We start from the raw sequence: 22591 nt of genomic DNA, 5'->3' as shown, positions 1-22591 counted from the left end.
ATCCCATGTGGATCCTGCTGAAGATTCTTGTTCTCTGTTGAGCCGAAGAGTCGGAACTGAAGTCGTTCTGCTTGTATTACAGGAAACTGAATTACTGCTAATATCAATTGCCATCTCCCTCCCAGTGCTGGGACTTTGTCATACACAGTGTTGGATATGGCAGTGACTTTACTGATTACACCAAGATCTAGCATGCCCAGGATCTGCCATATTCCTTCTTGATGTCCACAATGGCTTTAGACTATAGTCACAACTTGGAGCAGTTGCATATGTACTCCTCATAACTTCTCTCCCACTTTCCTTGGTCTCCTACAAAGGGACTAGGGATTCCTTTTGGGACATGTACTGGGACACCCAACAACCAGGTCCTGGGAAGTAGTTACCAACACCTTGGCCACCTAGTCCCTTGATGCCTATGTGGTTGTACTGGGGACTCTGGTCCTCTCAAGAGAGGGGCTGTTATCCAGACAGAATGGGGCACCTCATTCACAGACAGCCAGGCTGCTTCGGAGCTCCACCAATTCAGCCTTAACCTGTTTATGAGGATGTTCCTGCAGAGGTCTCCCTCTCTCCTGTTGACCTAGTAGGACCTACTACGATATCGACTCTGACCCTTGCACTTCTCAAATGGATGACTTCAAAGGGTTTCAAGACCCCCTCAGGAGGATTGCAGCAATGTCACAAATCATGGTAGAAGTAGTCCAGGAATCAACCCACCAAGGTGGTGGCTGTTTTACAATCCACCTCCTCAGGGACAATAGCCCTGCCCATGAATGAGGCGATGGATGGACCCAAGATCCAGTACAGGTAGTTTGACAGCCACCAGTGATGACAGTCCCCACCTCTTGCAACATGGACAAAAAATATTAAGTCCCGCCCAAGAGGGCTGAATTTTCCTATACACACCCTGAGCCACTGTCACGAATTATTACGGCTGCTTGCAAGAAGTTACAACAGAACAAAAGATGATCCCAAAGAGTGGGAAACAAAGATAGAGGATTTATTCAGCCACAAGGCGTACTCATCTGTGAAGTTACAATTGTGGGTTGACAGCTATCAAGCTCTAATGTCCAGATACAACTTCCATATGTTTGAGAAGTTTGCGCCTTTCACAGTCAAGCTCTCATGAGGTGTGAGAGAGGAGTTTTTCTCCCTAAATCAGTGACAAACAATTACAGTAAAACCTCAGAGTTTTGAACAGGTTGGGAATGGAGGTTGTTCATAACTCTGAAATGTTTGTAACTCTGAACAAAACATTATGGTTTTTCTTTCAAAAGCTTACAGTTGAACATAGACTTAATACAGCTTTGAAATTCTGCCATGCAGAAGAGAAATACTGCTTTCCCTTTTCTTTTAGTCATTTACATTTAACAGAGTACTGTACTATATTTGCTTTTTTTTTTTTTTTTGGTCTCTGCTGTTGCCTGATTGTGTACTTCGATTCCAAATGAGGTGTGTGGTTGACTGGTCAGTTCGTAACACTGGTGTTCACAATTCTGAGGTTCCACTGTAGTGGCCAAGACTAATCTCCAGACTGCACTGGGTGTGGCAGACATTGCCTGTCGATAGATGGCTATGGCAATGGTCATGAGATCATCTTTGTGGCTGCAGGGCTCAGGCCTCACTTGAGAAATGCAATCAATTGTGGAGGATTTGCCTTTGAGGGAGTGAAGTTGTTCAAATTTGAAAACCAACAAGGCCATTCACATCTTGAAGGATTCCGATGTGACTCTGTGATACCTCGGGATGTACACATCCACCCTGTGATGGGACTTACATGCAGCAAGGGGGCGTGGCCTCTCTCTGAGATGGACATGGAGGACACTCTACTCGCCCCTTTGTGTGCAGAACCAGAAAAGCCCTGCCCACCCTGCTGGAAGCAGAGGAGCAGGTCAGGAAGTATAAAGGGGGAGCCCAACAGCTCAGTTTGTGTGAAGCTGCCAGGGGAGAAGGAAGCTGCCAGGGGAGAAGGAGCCCAGTGCTGGGGCTCAAGCCCAACCTCTGCACCACTGAGGAGCTGCCCAAGCTGCCTGCTGCCTGGGACCCAGAGGAGCTGCCTGCAACGCTGACGGCCTGTTGGGGTTGCCACTGGTGATTTACCCCAGGGAGATTGACAATGACCCTGAGGCCCAGATACTCCAGGGAAGGATGGGTTCAGAAGAAGCCCAGGGGAGCCAGACAATTGTTCAGTTGTGTTGTGGCCGGAAACCATGTCAGTGAGTTTCAGCTGGAACCCCGCTGACCCAGTGGCAGAATGCTGCTGTTAGGGCCTTGGGCTGGTTACACAGGAGAGTCAGGAGGGCCTGTATCTTCCTCTCTCATTACCACCCCATCCCTGGGGTGGCAGCCTCACCTTGGCCTGTGAAGCCTGGGCTGATGTTTGACCTGCTTGCTTGCCCCGCCCTGCTGGAGGGCCTGGACTACAGACTGCTTTGCTTTCCCCTCAAACACTAATTTCCCCTTTGGGCATCAGATTTCACAGAGACACACTAGCGAGGGCGTGCGGCCTCCCTCCCAGATGGACAGAGTGGGACAGTTATACACTTTATATGACCCCTTACTAAGACTAAAGGAGTGATGAAGTAGTACTGGGCCAAGATGGCCCTGCCCCTCAGAAGCTGTGGAACATTTCAAATGAAGGACTTTCTTAAAATGGGACTCTGGCAATCAAGCTGGGGGGGGGGGGAAGGTGAGGCTGTCTACAGAAATAAAGCTATTTAGTACCTTCTGGGACAGAGGAAACCACAGGGGGGGAGGAACTGAACTATAGGGAAGGCCCAACTGAGTAGCCAGGTCCTGACCCCTCTTTCTTTTCCATTTCCCTGACAAGGGGGAAAATCATTGGACACTGCGAAGGGAGCTGGGAAGTCCTGAATGACTATCTGAATCATTGAGACTGTTTAAACAACCACCGCTGGGAAAGAAGCAGAGAGCCTATTAGAGACCAGGCCGTGGGCAGTCTGGCTTAGTGGCCAAAAATAAAGTTTGGCCTACTGGTTCAAGCTGGGTGCAGGGTGGGCAGAATCCAGGAACGAGCCAAGAGTCAGTACCAGAGAGACAGGAGATGAATGCCAGCCAGAATCGTCAGCTGGGGCAGAGCCAAAGATCAGTACTGGAGAGGCAGGAGCTGAAGGGGACCCAAAGATGGAGCAGAGCAGGAGCAGGGACTGGAAGTAGGCTGTAGCAATGGCTAGAACAAAGGGGAAGCAGGGACTGGAACAAGGGCAAGTGCAGCTGTAGGTATGATATGCATTGAGCAGCCAGAGAGGCTAGCCCTTCCTGATAAATAAGGTCATGCAATCAATCAGATAGCCTGCTGAAGGCCAGCTGTGTTTGTTGGGTTGCCAGGAAACTGAATCTGCTGCAGGCCCTGATCCCACACTCCAAACTGAAGAGAGTACTGTGGGAGGAGGGTGCATGGGGGGTAGGAAGTGGCCCACGGGAAGCAGGTGTGGGGTACCAGTTAGAGGGGGTGGAAACACCCCCTTCCCATCCTTCCTTGGGACCTACACCAGGACCCTGTAGAGAGGGAGGTCCTGGGCACCCCTACTCTTCCCTCCATCCCTAGACCAACCTGGAGGAACCTGTAGAAAAACAAACTATAACTTGACTGCCAGGCCCTCAGGTTGCCCCCAGAACTCTGGGCATGGTTGAGCTGCAGCCTACCTACTAGGCCTGCTGGCCCCTAAGTGAACCCCACTACATGCCCCTAAAATACAGCATTTTAGATAGCGATCACATGCTTCGCAGAGGTGTGCACTGTCCCTTTTTTTCCCCACCAGAGGCTTATGGAGCCTCCTAAGACAAGATACACTATTTTCTGTAGGCAGAATGCTTTCTTAGTAACTCACTCGTCGCAACCTGAATCAGAGAAGCACTTATTTTTATGGGACTATTTGAAGATATGAACCCAAGGCTACAGATCAGAACCAGCCCTTTCTTTTGGGAATCGTGTATCTCTAGCCTTCAAGCACTCATGATCATCCATCACTGCAGACCAGTGGGTTATGGACATGTTAACAATGGGATACTCTATACAGTGTCTAACTGTGCCTATCCCCAATCTCCTTTCCCTGTCCCTCTTCAGGGACTCTTCTCACCAGGGTCTTTTACAACAAGAAGTCCTCTTGCTTTTTTCCCTTGGAGCGATAGAAAAGATTCCACCTCAGTATCAAGGGAAGAGATTCTACAACAAATACGTACTTATCCCCCCAGAGGAAGAGAGGATGGTGACCCATCTTGGACTTAAGAAAACTGAATGTGTTCATATATAAGTTGACGTTCAGGATAGTCACCCTTGCCTTAATAATTTCCACTCTGGATCCAGACATCGGTTTACGTCACTGTACTTTCAAGATGTGTATTTGCACATATTTGATAATACCATAACACAGGAGGTGCCTAAGGTTTGTGATAGGCCACAACCATTATCAATACTGAGTTGTACTTTTTGGACTATCTGGTTTTGTGAGGATATTTACCAAATGACTAGCAATCACAACTCACATTAAAAAAAGGAATATTTCATCATCCCTTACCTGGAAAATTGGCTGATATGAGGAAGATCTCTTCACAAGGTTGCAGAAGCCATTCATTACATATTCAACTTGTTCCAGAGCCTGCACCTGAAAATTAACATTTACAAAAAGTCCAACTTCACTCATGTTTTAAGACTTTAATTCATTGGAGCAATCCTAGACTCCACCAAGTCCATAGCCTTGCTTCCACAGGAGAAATTCAAGGACTCACCAGCCCATCTCTCACAGCTGGATTCCAATTTAGGCACCACAGCGAGGACTTGCTTTGCCCTTCTAGGACACATGGCTTTGTGTTCCTTTGTGACATTGCTTTCCAGGTTACGTGTCCAATATATGCCAATCTGTCTGAGATCAGTGTATGTCACATAGTGCTCCACAAGAGCCGATAGGGCTGAGCCACAGTGCTTTTGATAGTGGTTGAGGCAGTTTTTGATTCCAAACATCTGGAGCCTCTTAACCTCTCAGCCTCTGCTTCTGGACCATTTGACACAAAGTGAAGGAATATCCTGCATTTAATGGTTTTGCTGCTGGATAGGTGTAGAGTGGTCCTGCTCCTCACCTGTCCGGAATCTCCTTATCAACAGTAAAAAAACCCCAAAAAACTCTACAAGTCAAAATGGACAAGATTCTCTTTTTGGTGCTGTCAGAAGTCCCTCAGTCCTCAGGAGACTTTGGTATTTGTAATCTTGGACTAGTTACTGGAATAGAAATAGAGCAATTTATCACTGAGCTCAGCTAAAATATATCTGGTGTCTATCTCAGCACATCATTCACCAGGAGAGGGCCAAACAGTTTTTTTCCCCCATATCCACTCTAATTTGATCCTTCAAAATTTTTACTGGAGTGTTTTCATGTGTTAAGAATCAATCCCACTGTAGGACCTTAACTTGGTACCAGCTATTATGTGCCTTCCATTCAAAACCAATGAGGAGGTGTTCCTTTTTTCACTTGTCAACTGAAAGATCATTCCTGGTGGCCATCATCTCAGCAAGCAGAGTAGGAAAGATTCAAGAGCTGATGGCTGACCATCCTAATGCAGTCCTTATACGTATTCCTATGCAATCTTCTACCCTGACAAGTTTCTTTAAAAACTCATCTGAAGTTTTTGCTGCAGGTGGTCATGGGATTCACCCTGAATCAGCAAATTCACCTACCCTTATTCTTCCTTTAACCCCATGTTTCCTATGCAGAAGCAGTTCTTTGCATCTGAGATGTCACACGTGCCATAGCATTCTTTCTTCAAAGAATAAAACCTATTCAGGTTTTCGTCAAAACTTTCCATGGTTAGTGTTCAAAGATGAAAGGCAAGGCCATCTCAACTCAGAGGCCGTCAAAGTGGATTTTGACTGCATGAGAACTTGCTGTGAAGTAGCCACAGTAAAACCACCTACCACTCTCAGGGCTCATTTGACCAGAGCACAGGCAACTTCAGCAGCTTTGTTGAAAAGTGTGTCTATCTCAGAGATACGTAAGGCAGTCATCTGGGTGTTTTTTCATATGTTTAGTGGGCATCATTCAATTACTGAAGTCTATAGATCAGATGCTACAGTTGGCAAGTCTGCTGCTATCTTTACTCTCCTAAGTCTTCAAGCTCACACCTTCACTACATTGATCTACTACTTGGGATCACCTATAGTGGAATGTGCACTTGGACAATCACTTAAGGAGAATGAAAAGTAATTTAACTATACAGTAACTCAGTTCTTTGAGATGTGTTGTCCTTATGCATGTTCCATCATCCCCTCTACCTTCACTTCTGGGATTCTGTGGGTGCAAAGAAACTGAATTATGGTTGGTGCTCTGCACCCTTTTATGCCCTTGATGAGGAGCACAAGGACTTGCAGGGCACCATATGGACACTGCTGGCCAAAAGACTTCGAACTCAAGTGCACGGGGTGCATGCACACCTTGGGTGGAATGTACCTATGGACAACACATCTCAAAGAGCTCCGCATATTACACAGATAAGTAACTTCTCATTCATAACAGTATCAGAAAGACTAGAAGTTACTGCTGAAATTTTTGAAATTTAGAAATTTTATTGAATTTGTATAAAGTGTAAATATGAATGAGAAAAAGAGTTGGGAAGGAAGCAAGAGAAATTCATAAAAAATTGTCCAAAAATATGTATACACCTATGTACAGGGTTAAGTTAGAAAACTATAGATTTATGATGTAACTTATTTTGTATCTACTTGTGTTTCTTTTCTTTCTATGGTCTGTGTTCTAGACTGTAAGATCTCTGAGGCAGGAAATGTCTTGATCATGGTATCTATGTATTGTAGAGCACCAAGCATGTTCTATGTATAAATAATTGCTATCTATTTGAACACATGCTTGTAGTTGTGAAATATTTTTCTACATAATTTTCTGTTCAGAAAAATCATTGACAGTATGCTGTAAGTTTTAACATGGTGTCCTCCTAGTTTAATATCAAGTTTACAGTGGTAAATATACAGAAATGTTACTCCATTGCATCAAGTGACTGAATTTGCTGACATAATACAATGCAAATGGGACATGTTGAATGGTGACATATAATTTCAGTATTTGTTAGAGTACCCCTAATAGAGGAAGTGAATATGATACTAATTAACCTGTAAGATCACATTGTAATAATACTCTAAAATGATTACACTTTAAAAAGACAAAATACAAAAAAGACATTTTCACCAAAATATTGTCTCTACTTATTCCACCTTTTGATGCCCTTTTTGCACCATCTAATAAGAGTTTTATTTTTATGTTGGGGAATGCATTTATTCTCACATATAGATTCATAGATTCAAAGGTGGATGGGTCCATTGTGATCATCTAGTCTGACCCATATAACATAGGATATGTAGAAACAAATAAAGGGCTGAGACTGCAAGTGGATATACATGTGCAGACCTTTTCCCTATAGCTTTTATTTCAGTTCCCTAGGTATCCTAGCATGAGAATGGGGAGGATATGTTCTTCCCTTTTAGTCACGGAAGACATTTAAAGACCCCATGCAGATTAAAGGCATCACTTCCTTTTGGATGATAGCTTCATGCCTGTTAAGGGAATGAAAAGGAAGAAGGTAAAAGGAGCCCATCAAGTTGAGGAGGATTCATTTCCTGTCCAAAAATAGCACTCAGAATGGATTATCTGTCCCCCTCAGAATCAGGACTCTGAGGGGCAATAGATAGGCCTCTCATATCTGCCAATCAAGGCAGAAGCTCCATAACAATCCCTCACTGCTGATGATGAAGGGATGGGACATTACTCCCTGTTCATCATGCCTCAACATTCTTGGATAAGAGTCACCCTACCTCACCAACACCAAGTTTTTTGTTTTTAAAAAAACAACTTCCCTCTGCAGAAAACAGATCCTTCTCCCACCGTATCACTGGGGTATCTGCTACTTGCTCCGATAGACTACACATCCTCCTGTCATCTTAGCTTTTGTTGTCTTGTAAGCTCTACACTCCAGATGCAAAGAGATTTTTGAGGGGTTTTTCAGGCTTAGGTAGCATAACTTCTCCTGAATAGGACATATGGCTTCAGAGCAACATGCAGTGTTATGGAGCCATGTTGGTCCCAGGATATTAGAAAGACAAGGTTGGTGAGGTGATATCTTTTATTGGACCAGCTTCTGCTGGTGAGATAGACAAGCTTTTGAGTTTATACAGAGCTTTTCTTCAAGTCTGGGAAGTGCATTTCCTGGACCTGAAGAAGAGCCCTATGTAAGTTCAAAAGCTTGTCTTTCTCATCAACAGAAGTTGGTCCAATAAAAGATATTACCTCACCCATCTTGTCTCTTCAGAGCTATATGACTTCCACAGCCTTGGTTCAGAAACCAATGGGTCAGAAAGATGTCCCTGGGCTATAAAGTGAAGATCCAGACAGTCCCAAAATTCAGAGCTGTTTGAATATGGTATTTTTGTTCAAGTATAGATATAAAGATCTCTAATATTCACATCAAAATGTGAGGTGAAATCCTGGCCCCATTGAAATCAATGTCAAAAACGCCCACTGACTTCACAAACTTTCTCAAAATTTGGGCTAATCATAGTCAGGGGTTTAGGTTCTCTACTGGCCCATCGCTAATGGATACCTTAGCTTAGATTGTATGTTATTCTATCTGTATTTCATGCTGTATGTTACTTAAATATCTTCAATACGTATAAACTTGAAAAACTCCAGGATACCAGTAACTAGAATATAAAAGTTGTTTTGCGAAATTAACTTAATAGGCATAGACTATGTGAAATACAGAAAGCATTGTTATAATTTTAAGATCATTTTGTGCATGTCACTTTTCACAACTATGTAACTAGCTAAATTCAACCCCTACTTTAGTTAGTGGTTATAAGGAATACCAGTGCTGGCAGTATAAGACAGTGCTTCATTATATGCAATGTTGATTGGAAAAAAAAGGCTGAGGGTATTTATTGTTCTCCATATGTTGGGTCACCGTACATTGAGCTACACTAAATGTTTAATTCATGACCAAGAAATATGTGATTTTATGTGGTTTTCCTGCTGGAGTACATCTCTCTGTGACTTAATTGGAAATTTAATTTAATTTAAATTGAAAAGTGTTTTTCATTTGTCAAGTATTCCCATCAGAAATCTAGGGTATCTTATAGAATTTAATTTTGTATCATCACTATGTTAAGCTCTTCCTTAACTATTTCTCAGCTGTGTTCTTTCATACTCATAAGAGTCTGTGTGTTTGAATTTACTATTGCATATATTTGATGAGACATTCCTTTATTTAATTCATCCATTTTTCCTAAAGAAAAAGTGATGGTGAACAATGAATAACAGAGTTTGAAAGTAGTTTATTTCTTGAGCATTTGCAGAGGTAGCATTGCAATAATGCACATAATTTAGTTGTTTATTTTACTGAACATGCTAATGCAAAGGGTCCCAACTTTGCTCCAGGGAACCATATTGTCAACTTGCCATGAGGCTGAGGACTGCACCTAATTTACATTAAATGGAGTGGGTGGTAATTGCCATTTTCTTTAATATGGAGATAAGGTCTCTAGAAACAAGTCCCAGTATGCCATTCCCCATCTTGATTGGAGCAGCCTTCCTCTCAGTTCAAGATGGACCATCACATCTTGGGACCTATAGTTACCATGGGCTGGACCTCTATATAAAGAGAAGAGGGCCACAGAACTCCATTGCAGAACTCCATACATTTGGTCATAGTTCAGCCTGCCATATATTAAGCTATTAAATCCCCACACTGTTCAATGTTCTTTTAAAAAATAACTACTATTTCAGTTTTTAACAAGCAAACTTCAAATAAAACTGTCAAGACAAAATCAAAATATAGCCTGTATATGTACAGTCACCAGCATCCTTGGGACTGGTGTCTTGTTAGGTAAATCAAGTATTAGTGTCTTGGTTACAAAAGTTTCTATCTGCCATCAGGCCTTGATAGATTTTTAGTAGGAGCAGTACAAAATAATAAGGTGTATGAAACCAGCGGAAAAATGTCCAAATAATGTATCAGCAATGTGAATGTAACTACATTCACTTTAAGGCCCCTTTACACTGCCATAACTGTGTGAAAGAGCCTTAGTGTAAATGAGAGTCGAGCCCATTATTTCAAAAAGCACATATAAAATTTGGGTAGTAGGCAGGTAATTTTCAGTTATTTTATTCTGTTAGGAAAAACAGAGGATTCACTGTCCCACAGACAAATTTGAACTATAATGCCTGGGGCACAAATCAGATAGTTCCAATGAATCTTAGTAACCATAGAGAAGCTACTATATTCTCTGTTTGCTTTGCAGAACGTGATTCCTTGCTTTGCAACTATTTGACTTGCTCACCTTTGTCCGTAGAGCTTCAAAGTTTTTACGCCAGCAAATTGAACTTCCCTATCTGGGTATTTAACTGGCTCCACCCTTACTACCTGCACACATAGGGACAGTACATGTATGTGCACTCCTATACACATAAGTAAATGTTCTACCATGACTACTCAGTATGCAATTTTAAAATGATCATATCTTTGTTTCTTCAAACCAGAGGCACTAGTCCTCAAAGAGAACTATATCCACCATATGTGCATCTGATGGTTATACTGCACTGCTGAGTCAAAAGTTAAGCTGTTTTTGCTGTATCCTTGTTCATACGTGTGTTTTTTTTACAATGGGAAAAGTGTATTTCTCCTTGCCCCCTGGTAACTTAAAATATGTCTGGAGGGATTTAACTCAAATAGTCAAACAAGTTCACTTTCAGGTAGAGGCCAAACATGAAACATTTCAGCCCAAAAGGTAAATATCTTGGGAAGTTATGAGCTTGCAAAAACAGGAAGTTATAATAAAAACTATTTTGCAACGTTAACTTCTGGAAATACAAGGTGCCCACTATAATACCGAGTGAAGAAATGTTAAAATTTTTCTCTCATTTATGATGTAATGCATTGGACTCAACTGTTACTTTAAAAATCACTTTCTCATTGTACCTACAGTGACCTTTATTACAAAAAAAAAAAAAAAAAAAAAAAGATCTAAAGTACAGGATTATTTGTATAAAGTATGTCTCAATTCAGCCCATTAATATTCTCTCTCTAATACCAGTGGAAACATCTTTCTTTTCTTGTATTACTCATGTATTACAAGTATTGGCATTTAGAAGTAAAAAAAAGCAAGTATACATTTCCGAGCTGTTTCTTCTCGGCATGATTTTAGTTAGATATGAAATATATCAGATGCTGATATGATCAGCTAGTGGAATATAGAAATGAAAAGTTGGATTAATGAGAAGTGCCTTGAATCTCTCCCTCTCTGGAGAGGTCTGTGTACAGTTGGATTTTTTTTCTAGCAAAGGTGATGTGATGAGTGTATGTGCATGTATGTGTTTTATTTTAATTATTGCTTTAGGTTTCTTTTCCCAGAGAGTTCTCAGGGAGATCCAGTAGTTGTACTGCACTGCTGTGTAAAAATTGTTGAACAACACACTTACTTCTCTTGTTTGGGAACACTTAATGTTGAGCTCACAGGTGTTATACAATAGATTGAAATCATTCTAATTTAAGTCAAGCACCAATTAATTCTGCAGTCTATGATAGCGTAAAATGAAGACTAATCAGGTAGCAATTTTAAAATCATGTTCAAAACTGATGCCGTATTCCAGTGCACCACTGACTTCTTTTTTTAAAAGTAAGACTAGTTCTTTAGATATGAAACATAACTTCTGTATGACAATATAAGTTTGACTAACTATATCTATTACTGTAATAGATAAACATCCTTTTCATCCAAATCACTGCTGAAGTTAAATTCCTTGAGGAGTAATGTTTAAATGCAGATCAGGAATGGCATTCTGAAATTAATGAATGTTTGTGCTGGTTTGGGTGTCTCTAGTGCTCTGATTACAGATTTGATGCAAGGCTTTTATTAAGAAAATGTCTCATTAATGCACTACTTCTAGAAGGGGAAAAATCCTTAGCACACATCCTCTCCCATTCATCAGATCACAACACAAGTTCCATGTCACAGCCATTTAAAAATTAAATGGAACCAAGCAACCTAATTAAAATAATATCTTTAGGAGCTATATGTACCACTGAAGATCCATATGTGAAGTAGTAATTTTCTGTAAAAAAAATTCATAAATAGAAAACATAAGAAGAATCTAGTTTGAAATGAAGATATGAGAATCCTGTCAAAGCTGTTTAATGGAACAAAATTATGTTTTTAATTTACAAAAAACCCTCCCCTACAAAAAACCTAAATCAAACATTTGTTAAAATTAAGAGAACTTGAGAGAGAGAGAATGTATATACTTTATTCCCCAGTGTATTATCCAGGTAATGTCTTCCAAAAATGTTCCATATTACAAAAAAAGCCAAAGACTGATCAACACCCTGACATACATTTCCTTAAATGAACATAGTAACCTCAGCGAGTAAAAATGTCTTTAAACCATATTCCTTCATCTACATCCATGTACAGTTAGCAATGATGTAGAAGTATTTTATAAAATGATGGCAGGAGAGGGAAGAGGGCTACCTTCTATCATTTGTATAACTGATGGCAAGGGGTGATAGAAGTTATATCAGAAATAAGCACTATTGGAGAATGCTGAGAGGAGCCCCTTAACCGTCAGTGAACAGTCGATATACAGCCTCTAACAGTCAAAAGAATTCAGAGTGTTTGAAAAGTATATAAGGTCTGTTGCGAGAAACTTGAGGAGGTTATACACTGTAAAGTCTTTCTCTAGGACAGTTGCTGGCCAGATTGGGTAGCTGCTGCCGTTTTCTCGCAATGTTTTACAAGGCTATGTTCTGATAATAGCATTAAGGACAGAAATGACCTGCATAACCACTTATGAATAAATAGTAGACTATGTAGTGATTGTGGATACAGATGTACTGCGCATAATGTATTCACATAAAGATATCTTATACAGTAATGCTTATTCTGTTTACCACACCTGATTTGACTTGATTAGCCTTTTAAATAAGAATGTCTTAGCTCTGCTGACAGGATGCCCTGAAGGTTCATGAATGTTTACTCATGAGTTGGGCAGCAAAAATCAATCAAGACACTTCTTATCTGCAGTTCATATCTGGTTGTGGGTAAGATGCTCTGCTCAGAAACATAGCCAGTATTCAACTAGCATTTAGACCCCTAGTTACTCCTATAAATGTGCACTGTTCCTCCAAGATGTCTTGTTCTAGCTGCCATACACAGACTAGCTCCATAGTTACTATCTAATATGAATTTACATGTAATATTATCCTCTTAACTGAACTAACATTATCTGAAACACATTTATGTTTGTATTAGATGCCCAAGGTCACCAGAGATAATTTGAATTAATGTTCCACTGTGTATTATCCCAGATAACATTTTCCAGAAATATCACATATTACAGGAAGGCCAAAGACTAATCAACATCCTTGACATGGTCTATTTCTTTTCTTGTTTGGTTTTTCCAAAATGTTGTGTGATTGCTGTATTGAAGCTACCACTTAATCTCTCCATCTTTCTCCCCTACAAACGGTGGAAAAAAACATTAAATAACATACCAATTCTTATATAATGAAGAGAGAAGAAGCAAACATTTTGCCCTGGAAGTATAATGCTGAGAAAGGGGGGGCATGGGGGGGAGAAGCACTCTATGTATATGTTGCATAACTTACATTGGTAGATGTAAAACTGTAATAGAAAATTAATATAAATAAAGGGAAGGATTTTTAAAACGGATCAACATTGCCCACATTGAAACCTATGATAAAACACACTCACTTTAATGAGAACAGAGTTAGGTCAATGCTGAGCACTTTCGAAAATCCCATCAAAGTTGGTTTGGTGTGGTTTGGTTATTTTTGTTTTTTAAAGGCCAAAGGAGGGTGTAATGTTTTACTGCGTTTCTAAGTTCTCTTCAGGCTGGGAGGTGCTGATTGGGCTGCAGTCACACAGATTATGATGTGATGTGGGGGGAGAGGGAGGAAAGGAGAGACAAAGAGAAAATGGCAGCATAGCTCCTCCTCCCCTGGCCACATTTATCCCCTTTTTTGAACTATCATCCAGCTCCTCAAAGGTATTTAAGTGCCTAACTCTCCTTGAAATTAATAGAAGTTAGGCATCTAAATACCAGCTGTTATCTGTCTGCAGGTCTTCCTGTTTGCCAGAATGTGCCCCATATTTAGCTAGCACAAATCCTGGAGTGAACCTAGTCCTTATCTCTTGAAATTTGAGAAGGCCACTGTGCAGAAAGTGAGTTTAGTTTCCCTGCAAATAACCTGAAATACATGAAAGGAGGACTATAACTACCTCAAACTCCCAGACTTTTGTTAGTGACAAAAAGTCTTCCAGTGTGAATTCCAGATCAAGTGGTAACTGTTTTCTTTGGAACCCTTTTCTCATTAGCAGATGTATGTGTGAAAGTGCGTTTTTCTTTCCATCCAGTCCTTCTGTGTCCAAAGATGCTACTGTTACAGTTATTTCATGTGCAGTAAGAGGAGGGTTATATTTTATTCATAAAATTATCATAATGGAGTCATCCACAGCAATTTTGCATCATTGTAGGCATTTGGTTCTATGTAATGTTTCAGAAATATTTGAAAAGATGTGTTTAAACCATTAAATATGTTTGCGGTCTCTCCTATACTTTTCTCCAAGATGCATGTTAATTGTTTAATTTTTTGGATGAGGATGTGGGGAGCAAGGGAGAATATTCACCTTGGAACAGGCCTGCCGATTGAGGGGGGGGGGGGGGGACGGCAAAGGGGTCAATTGCCCAAGGGTCCGGGGATTTAAAAGTGGTCATAAACCAAAGTCATCCCTTTCGGGTGGGGCATTGACTGTTCTGCCCTGGGGCCTGGAATTGCTGTCAGCAGGCCTGCCTTGGAAAGTATAGTGAGCAAATTCTGTAAAACAACAGAAAGGGAGTTGTCAGATATGCTAATGACTTCCATGTACGGAAGTTGTGTTTGAAGAACCAAGAGGAAATTAGAGTAAAACTACTGTGACCTAGTGGGTAGAGTATTGGAATGGGACTCAGAAGCCCTGACCTTTATTCCCAGACCTGCCACTGGCCTACTAGGTGACCCTGGGCAAGTCACTTCCCCTCTCTGTGCCTCAGTTTCCTCATCCATAAAATAGAAATAATTATTCTTACCTCCTTTGTAAAGCACTTTGAGATCTACTGATGAAAACAGCTAAGGATTGTTATTACACACTAGAAATTTTGGAAGAGTCCCATAAACAAACTCTCAGGAAATAGCTATCTGATACTCAGGCTGAACTGGTTGTGCCAATTTGCTCATTCTTCAAAAGAGGTAACTGGAATGAAAAAAACCAGCAATCTGAAACAACACTATTTTTTTGTTAACTATATATGACAAAATATTTTTGTGTACTTTTATCTCTCTGAGACAGCTTTAAAATTGCTTGGTTTTCATAAATCATGGTTGGAAAAAGTCTTTTATCCTTGTACTTCCCATACGAAAATCCATGTCCACCTCTCTTTTGCTTGATTAGAGGTGTTTTCAAACATTCTCATCATCATATAGAAACACAGTTTCACCTTTACTTATTGAAGTATGTACTTCTGAAAAGGTCCGTGCTGAGGCAGGCATCTGAATGTTTCCCTAATCAAGAGCCAATTAATGAATGATGAAGATTAATATTTTCAGATTGAAACATATACAGAAGCATATTACATTCATCTGTTTTTGTTGTTGTGTACATAGCATAGTTGGCAGTGGGAAACTAGCTGGCTGATAATGGCAATAGTTTATCTACCCTATTTATAAAAACAGCTTTTTAATGTTCTGTATCCCTTCTCCCCTACCTGCTGTCTGCATGTTTTTAGATTTTGAACACCTCAGAACAAGGGCCGTGTCTTCTTTTTTGTTTGGGAAGCACCTAGCATATTACAGGCACTACCAGAAATAAATTAATAAAATAGGAGTAAAAAATGTGTATAAATAAGATACAAGACAAGATCACTGGCCTCAAAAATCTTACAGTCAAAACATGAAGATCATTCTCTAATCACGTAGAGAAAATGCTGGGTTCCCCCCAACCAGCAAATTTCACAATAGGGGAGAGAGAACAATCTAAACTAACTCCAAACAGGAAGCATCATGGGAGTTCTGCATAAAGATCAAGGAGTATAACAGGACCTTTTAGCTCTCAGTTCTGCTCTCAGTTATACCCATGTGACCCCCTTCTCACAAGTCAATGGGGATGCTTGGGTGTGAGAGGGAGCAGAATTTGATCTCCAGAGTTCACATTTATATTGGAAGTTAAGGTGAAAGAGTTCTATTGCTGATTATGCTGTATATCAAATTAACTTTGCAGGTCAGTTGTGTCTTTCAGGTTTAGTGTTCTATGAATTATTGCATTCATATTTAAACTGTTAAAGTCTGCTGGATTATTAAGCAGCTATCACTGTAGCTTTGCTTTGCATTAGCAAAAAGAAGAGGAAAAAACCTCTTAACTGAGGACTGTCAGGGATTACTGTATGTATGTTGTGACAAACAAAACAGCCTCCAGGGTTCTTATCTCCACTGCTGCTCACTTCATGTTTTATCCATTAAATGAATGTGATGAGGGTATTTTTTCTTGTTTCTTGACATTACTTTTTCTACACTGGAACAATTTAACATGCAGTAGTCTCAGCTCTCTAGTTTTACTGAAACATAAATGTCATCTAAATTGTCATTGATGAAATAATTTTCTATTTAATTGTGGAAGCCTATTAAAGATGAACTATCTCTTTGTGTGCATTTTGAATACAAAGACTTGAGTTAAGCAGGTTTTAAATTTGGCACGATTGTCACATTTTCAGGGATTTTAATTACTACAGGGTGCGGGTGTGTGTATGTGTGTGCAGGTGTGTGTGTTTGTTTTTATGGAAAATATTTTTAAAAATATATTTCATTGATGGAGTTATATTAAATAAGTATAGAGAAGATAACGGTTAGTATAGCTCACTGTTACTAAGATTCATAGCTATTTTAAAAGAGATCATGCAAAGAGAGAAGTTATTCAAAGAAATTAGTTTTTATAAATGTATTGGGTTTACACTGAAAAAGATAAGTTTCAGTTACCCCCTCGAAAAACTCCCCTCCCCCTTCTCCTTTATTGTTTCAGCGTGTTTCTATTTGCATTTTTAAAACATCTCACTAGCTCTCTGTGGAATTCCCTCACCGCCTTTAGATGGTTTTATACAGTTGAAAATGATATTTGTGTCACAATTATTTATGAAAAGCATAAAAACAGTTACTGAGAAGGCAGAGACTTTCTGATTGTTGGGTTTTCCCATAAAATTAATTACAATAATGCATATAGTCTGGCACGTTAATCTTTCAGATGCATTCTCTGTTTGTTGTGACAGGATGAGAGGACATACATGCCAGGGCTGCCAGATAGGATTTGTATTAACAGAAAAATTCTGGTTTTGACAGGGCTATCACAATGCACCACTGCTTGCCTCCTTCTTCACTGTATAGAGTGCTCTCTTTTTCAAAGATTGACTCATTTCTTCTGCATCTGATGTAGAAAACTCATCAGGCACAGCAAGAAAACTGGGTGACTGGGCAACAAAGTGACAGATGAAATTCAATATTGATAAATGCAAAGTAATGCACATTGGAAAACATAATCCCAACTATACATACATAATGATGGGGTCTAAATTAGCTATTACCATTCAAGAAAGAGATCGGCATCATTGTGGATAGTTCTTGAAAACAGCCACTCAATGTGTAGTCGCAGTCAAAAAAGCTAACAGAATGTTGGGAATCATTAGGAAAGGAATAAATAATAAGACAGTAAATATCATAATGCCACTGTATAAAGTCATGGTACTCCTACATCTTGAATACTATGTGCAGATATGGTCACGCTATCTCAAAAAAAAAATATTGGAATTTGAAAAGGTACAAAAAGAGCTACAAAAATGATGAAAAGCTTTCATATGAGGAGAGATGAATAAGACTGTGACTTTTCAGCATGGAAAAGAGATAAATAAAGAGGGATATTATAGAAGTCTATAAAATCACAACTGGTGTGGAGAAAGTAAATAAAGAAGTGTTATTTACTCTCTAATAACACAAAAACTAGGGGTCACCAAATGAAATTAATGGGCAGCCGGTTTAAAATGAACAAAAGGAAGTATTTTTTCATACAATGCACAGTCAACCTGGGGAACTCCTTGCCAGAGGATGTTGTGAAGGCCAAGACTATAACAGGATTAAAAAAAGAACTAGATAAGTTCATGGAGGATAAGTCCATCAATGGCTATTAGCCAGGATAGGCAAGATTGCTGTTTGCCAGAGGCTACGAATGGCTGTGACGGAATGGATCACTTGATGATTGCCTGTTCTGTTCATTCCCTCAGAAGCACCTGGTATTCACCACTGCCAGAAAACAGGATACTGGGCTAGATGGACCATTGGTGTGACCCAGTATGGCTGTTCTTGTGTTCTTATATTCTAAGAACTTCCTAGTTCCTGAGAGAGATTTCCCATGAAAATGATTTAATGTGCAATCTTTATCTTCACCAAATCTTGGCAGCCAGACAGTGGTTTCCAAGTCTTGCTTTATATGAAGGGTACTCTAACCTAACAAGATCTATCTGATCCTTCAAAACTTCAAACCATCTTTGGTACGGTACTGCACATATTTTCTCTCTAATTTTGCAATATAACAGGCTATTTTATCGTCCGTTCTTAAATCGAATTTTACACATAACTAATGTTAGTGAGATATTATCCATTTGGTTGTTGGTGAATGGGTGTAATAAAAGAGCAAAGAGCATATGGTAATTGGACATTCAGACAGGAAAGAACTCTCATTTAATATGAGACTTGTTCATTGAATTAATCTCTATAACATGTTCACTCTCATTCCAGAATTAAATGTCAGATTTTAATGGCAAGAGTTGTTTACTCAAAACTTTATGCATTTTTTAAAATGGAAACCAAACTAAATTTGAAAATTACAAATTGCTATATGGTTTTGGATATACTTGAATATTCACCAATGAGTAGATATTATCCAAAGGTAAAGTTGATTTTTGGTTTGGTTTTACAGTTTAATCTCCAGATTCTACAAACACTTAAGTAAGTGCATAACTTTATTCATGGGAGTAGTCCTGTTATGGGACTAAGTTTATATATTTACATTGTTTTTGTAAAAGCATGATATGACAGTGTATTTTTTTTTTATTATTTGTATTACTGTAGCTCCTAGGGACCCTATTCATGGACCAGGACCCCATTGTGCTAGGCACTGTACAAACACAGAGCAAAAAGACAGTCCCTATTCCAAAGAATTTACATTCTAAGTACAGTATAACCTCAAAGATACGAACACCAGAGTTACGAACTGACCGGTCAACTGAGCACCCTGTGAAACTGGAAGTAAGCAATCGGGCAGCAGTGGAGGGGACAAAAAAAAAAAAGAAAAGAAAAGAAAGCAAATACTATACTGTGCCTGTATTGCATCTTAAAGGTCACCATGCAGAGCAGAAACAGCCTGGATCTGTGCTGTTTCTTGTAAGCCAAGGGCGCTGTTTCACCCCCTCCCACCTCATCAGGAGGGGGAAGCTGTTTTCACACATACCCCCAGCCCAGGAAAGAAAGCTGCGGCAGCAAGCTGCTGATGCTACAGGGAACTGAAAGTTTCAGCCAAAGCCTGGCCTGGAGCTGGAGTGGGAATCAGAGTCTGAACTGCTGCCTGGAGAAGTTTTAAAGGGCCACAGCCTGTGCACCAATGAGGCCCAAGCTTTGCCCGTGGCTGCACTCCTGGATCCTGCCAGCAGCTCTGGGAGTGCAAGGGGCAGAGGAGGGAGGTGCGCTGGCAGTGGGCTGGCACCAACCCCCTGTCATGTGCTGCCTCTGGAGCGTGGCAAGCAGTGTACTGAGCAGGGCGAGCCCTGGGAAGGGGCAGCTGAGGGCTGGGGTTTGTAGTTCCCAGGGTGCAGGGCAGGGTCCCCCCCCCCCCCCCATTTCATCCCAAAGGCAAGAAACATGAACAGAGCAGGGAGCTGCTTGCAAACCAGGCAGTGCTGCCAGGTGCCACCTTTGCAGAGATCCCTCCCAGTTTCTGCTGGAAGACACTGACTGCAGGATACTGTACCATAATGTTCTGTTCAGAGTTACAAACAATCTTCATTCCCCAGGTGTTCATATCTTTGAGGTTCTACGAGAGACAAGAGATAGATACAGACAGATGGGGGAGTACAAGTAAACAATGAGACACTATTGGTCAGCATGATAAACTGTGGTATCAGCATACCAGCCTAACTAGTGTCAAATGTTTGTAGCATCATGGCAAAGGAGAGTTTTGAGGAGGGATTTGAAGGTGGATAGTGGGTTAGTTTTGCAGATATTTATGGGGAGCTCCTCCCAAGCACACAGGGCAACATGGGAGAAAGCATGAAGGTGCTTGTTTGAAAATATATATGGTTAATATATCATGGGCCAATTAGAGGTGAGCATGGATAGCTCAGTAGTGAATGGAGGAGGATAAGGTATGGCGGGAATTGACTGTGCAAGGTTTTGAAAGTGAATACAACTTAGGTTTGATGCAACAGATAAGGGGGGGAGCCAATGGAGGGATTCGAAGAAAGGGGTGACATGGTGTGACAAACCAGGGTACAATCTAGACTAATGAGCAGCTGTATCACCCCGCTTTGTAACTTTGGATGCCTTATGATGCCTTCCTGAAGGAGTTCAGACCTGGACTACTCACAAATAGCCTTCGAGAATGTAAGTCATACCCTGAGTGTCTGTGTGCAACTGCAGCCTACCAGCTACACTTGGATTACACTGTGGCTCTCACCAGCCTTAGTTATACTGCAGGGCATCCCCAGCACAATCCCAGTCTTAGATTTTCTCCCCAGAAATGTATGTCCTGTACTGCTCAGCCCTCTCTTGGACAAAAGAAATTATATAAAGTCTGTTATTTCTTTAATAGAAATAATATGCACGCAACTTGCCACCCCAAATGGAGTTTCCCAGACACTTCAGTGTAAACACACTGGATCAGATAAAACAATAAAACAACTTTATTAACTACAAAGAAATTTTAAGTGAGTGCAAGGCATGAAAGTCAGAAATGGTTTCAAGAAAAATAAAGATAAAATGCAACTGATGCCTAACTTAACAAACGATGTTAAATTCAAAGCAAGGTTTTCTCACCACATGCTTTCAGCAGTATTACTGACCAAACTTCTTAGAACAGGACATCTTCTCCAAGAGTCCAAGGAAGCTTCCTTTATCCCTTCAGATGCAGAGTGAGTCAATGGGCAGAGCCAGAGAAGGGTCCCTTGAAAACAAACAAAATCTCACAAGCCATACCTCTAAAGTCCAGCGCTTCTTTGCTGATGCCTGCAAACATATAATTTATCCTAATTTTTAAGGATGGTAGCCAAGGACTGCAGCAGGCAACAGCCTGAATTTCTCGCCTGTAAATATCATGGTTCCAAGTACACATTGAGGCACACTGGCTGGATACTGTGTGATAGCTTTCACTGTTACAGATCATGCTGTACCACTTTCCAAGGCTGCCAGTCTAACAGTTTACATGTAGATAGGGAGCTCAGTCCTGCAACATGATCAGTACTTTGACCCTAATTCAGCAAAACACTGAAACCATAGGCTTAACTTTAAGCAGGTGCTTAAGTCCCATTAGCTTCAACAGGATTTCACATGCTTAAACTTAAACATCTGTGTAAGTTCTTTACAAGGTTAGGGACAGAGTGCTCAACATCTTGCAGTGTCGAGCCCTAAATTCCCTAAAAAAATAAAGCACAACACATTGCTGCCATTTAAATAGCTATAGGCTGCACACGAAACGATGTTCACACTACTGTTAGAAATGACATTTCAGTCTCTGGCGAATCACTAAGACAATAGCTGCTGCAAGTACTGTGGTGTTTATCTTCATAACCAAACTGTCTTTTTGCAGGGAAAGACGAGAGTGAGTGGATTGTTGATCAGTGTGATTTGCTACAGCAGCCTTGGTTGATGTGTGAGGCTCCCTTCACAACTCTGGGCAGTGGGAGGGAAGAGCAACACCTTTCATGGTACTCATAGCTAAGGTTAAGGGTCAGTCGGGTATTTTTCAGTAAAAGTCAGGGACAGGTTGTGGGCAATAAACAAACATTCATGAAAGCCCATGACCTGTCCCTGACCTTTACTAAAAATACCCTGTGGGGCGAGAGGGGGAAACAGAGCTGCTGGGACTTGCCTCTGCTCCAGTGGGCTTGCTGCTGATCAGCTGTTTGGCAGCTCTGGGGCAGTCCAGCCAATTAGTTGTTCTGTGCCCACAGGGCTGGCCTGGCTGATCAGCTGCTTGGCAGCAGCCCTGGGGCTGACAGCTGCTCCAGCCCTGCCCCAGAATCCGTGGCCTCCATGACCAAATCATATCCTTACTCACAGCAAAATGGGGAAGCTTTCTTTAAAAAAGACCAAAACTCATGAAGCATGACTAACACCATTATATCAAAAACAAACTATTAATCTTTGATTGTATGTAATTTGTTGGGTAATTACTTGGGTAAAAGACATTTATAACTTAGATAGTTATTCAAAC

The 22591-nt window shown here is 40.7% G+C and overlaps 1 protein-coding gene across 1 annotated transcript in view; it reads left to right on the top strand.

Annotated features, from left to right (window-relative positions):
- AFF3 (ALF transcription elongation factor 3) overlaps positions 1-22591 on the top strand; it is a 478617-nt gene that overhangs the window by 111228 nt on the left and 344798 nt on the right. The window contains exon 5 of the mRNA XM_067563544.1: positions 1884-1899. Within this exon, the coding sequence (XP_067419645.1) occupies positions 1884-1899 (16 nt within the window). The remainder of the gene's footprint in view (positions 1-1883; positions 1900-22591) is intronic.

Source organism: Emydura macquarii, unplaced genomic scaffold (assembly GCF_026122565.2).
Source record: "Emydura macquarii macquarii isolate MOO-44397 ecotype Brisbane River unplaced genomic scaffold, CSIRO-AGI_Emac_v2 contig_2531, whole genome shotgun sequence".
Taxonomy (NCBI): domain Eukaryota; kingdom Metazoa; phylum Chordata; order Testudines; family Chelidae; genus Emydura; species Emydura macquarii.
Note: the sequence above shows the minus strand (reverse complement) of the source record. Positions and strands in the feature narration are given on the sequence as shown.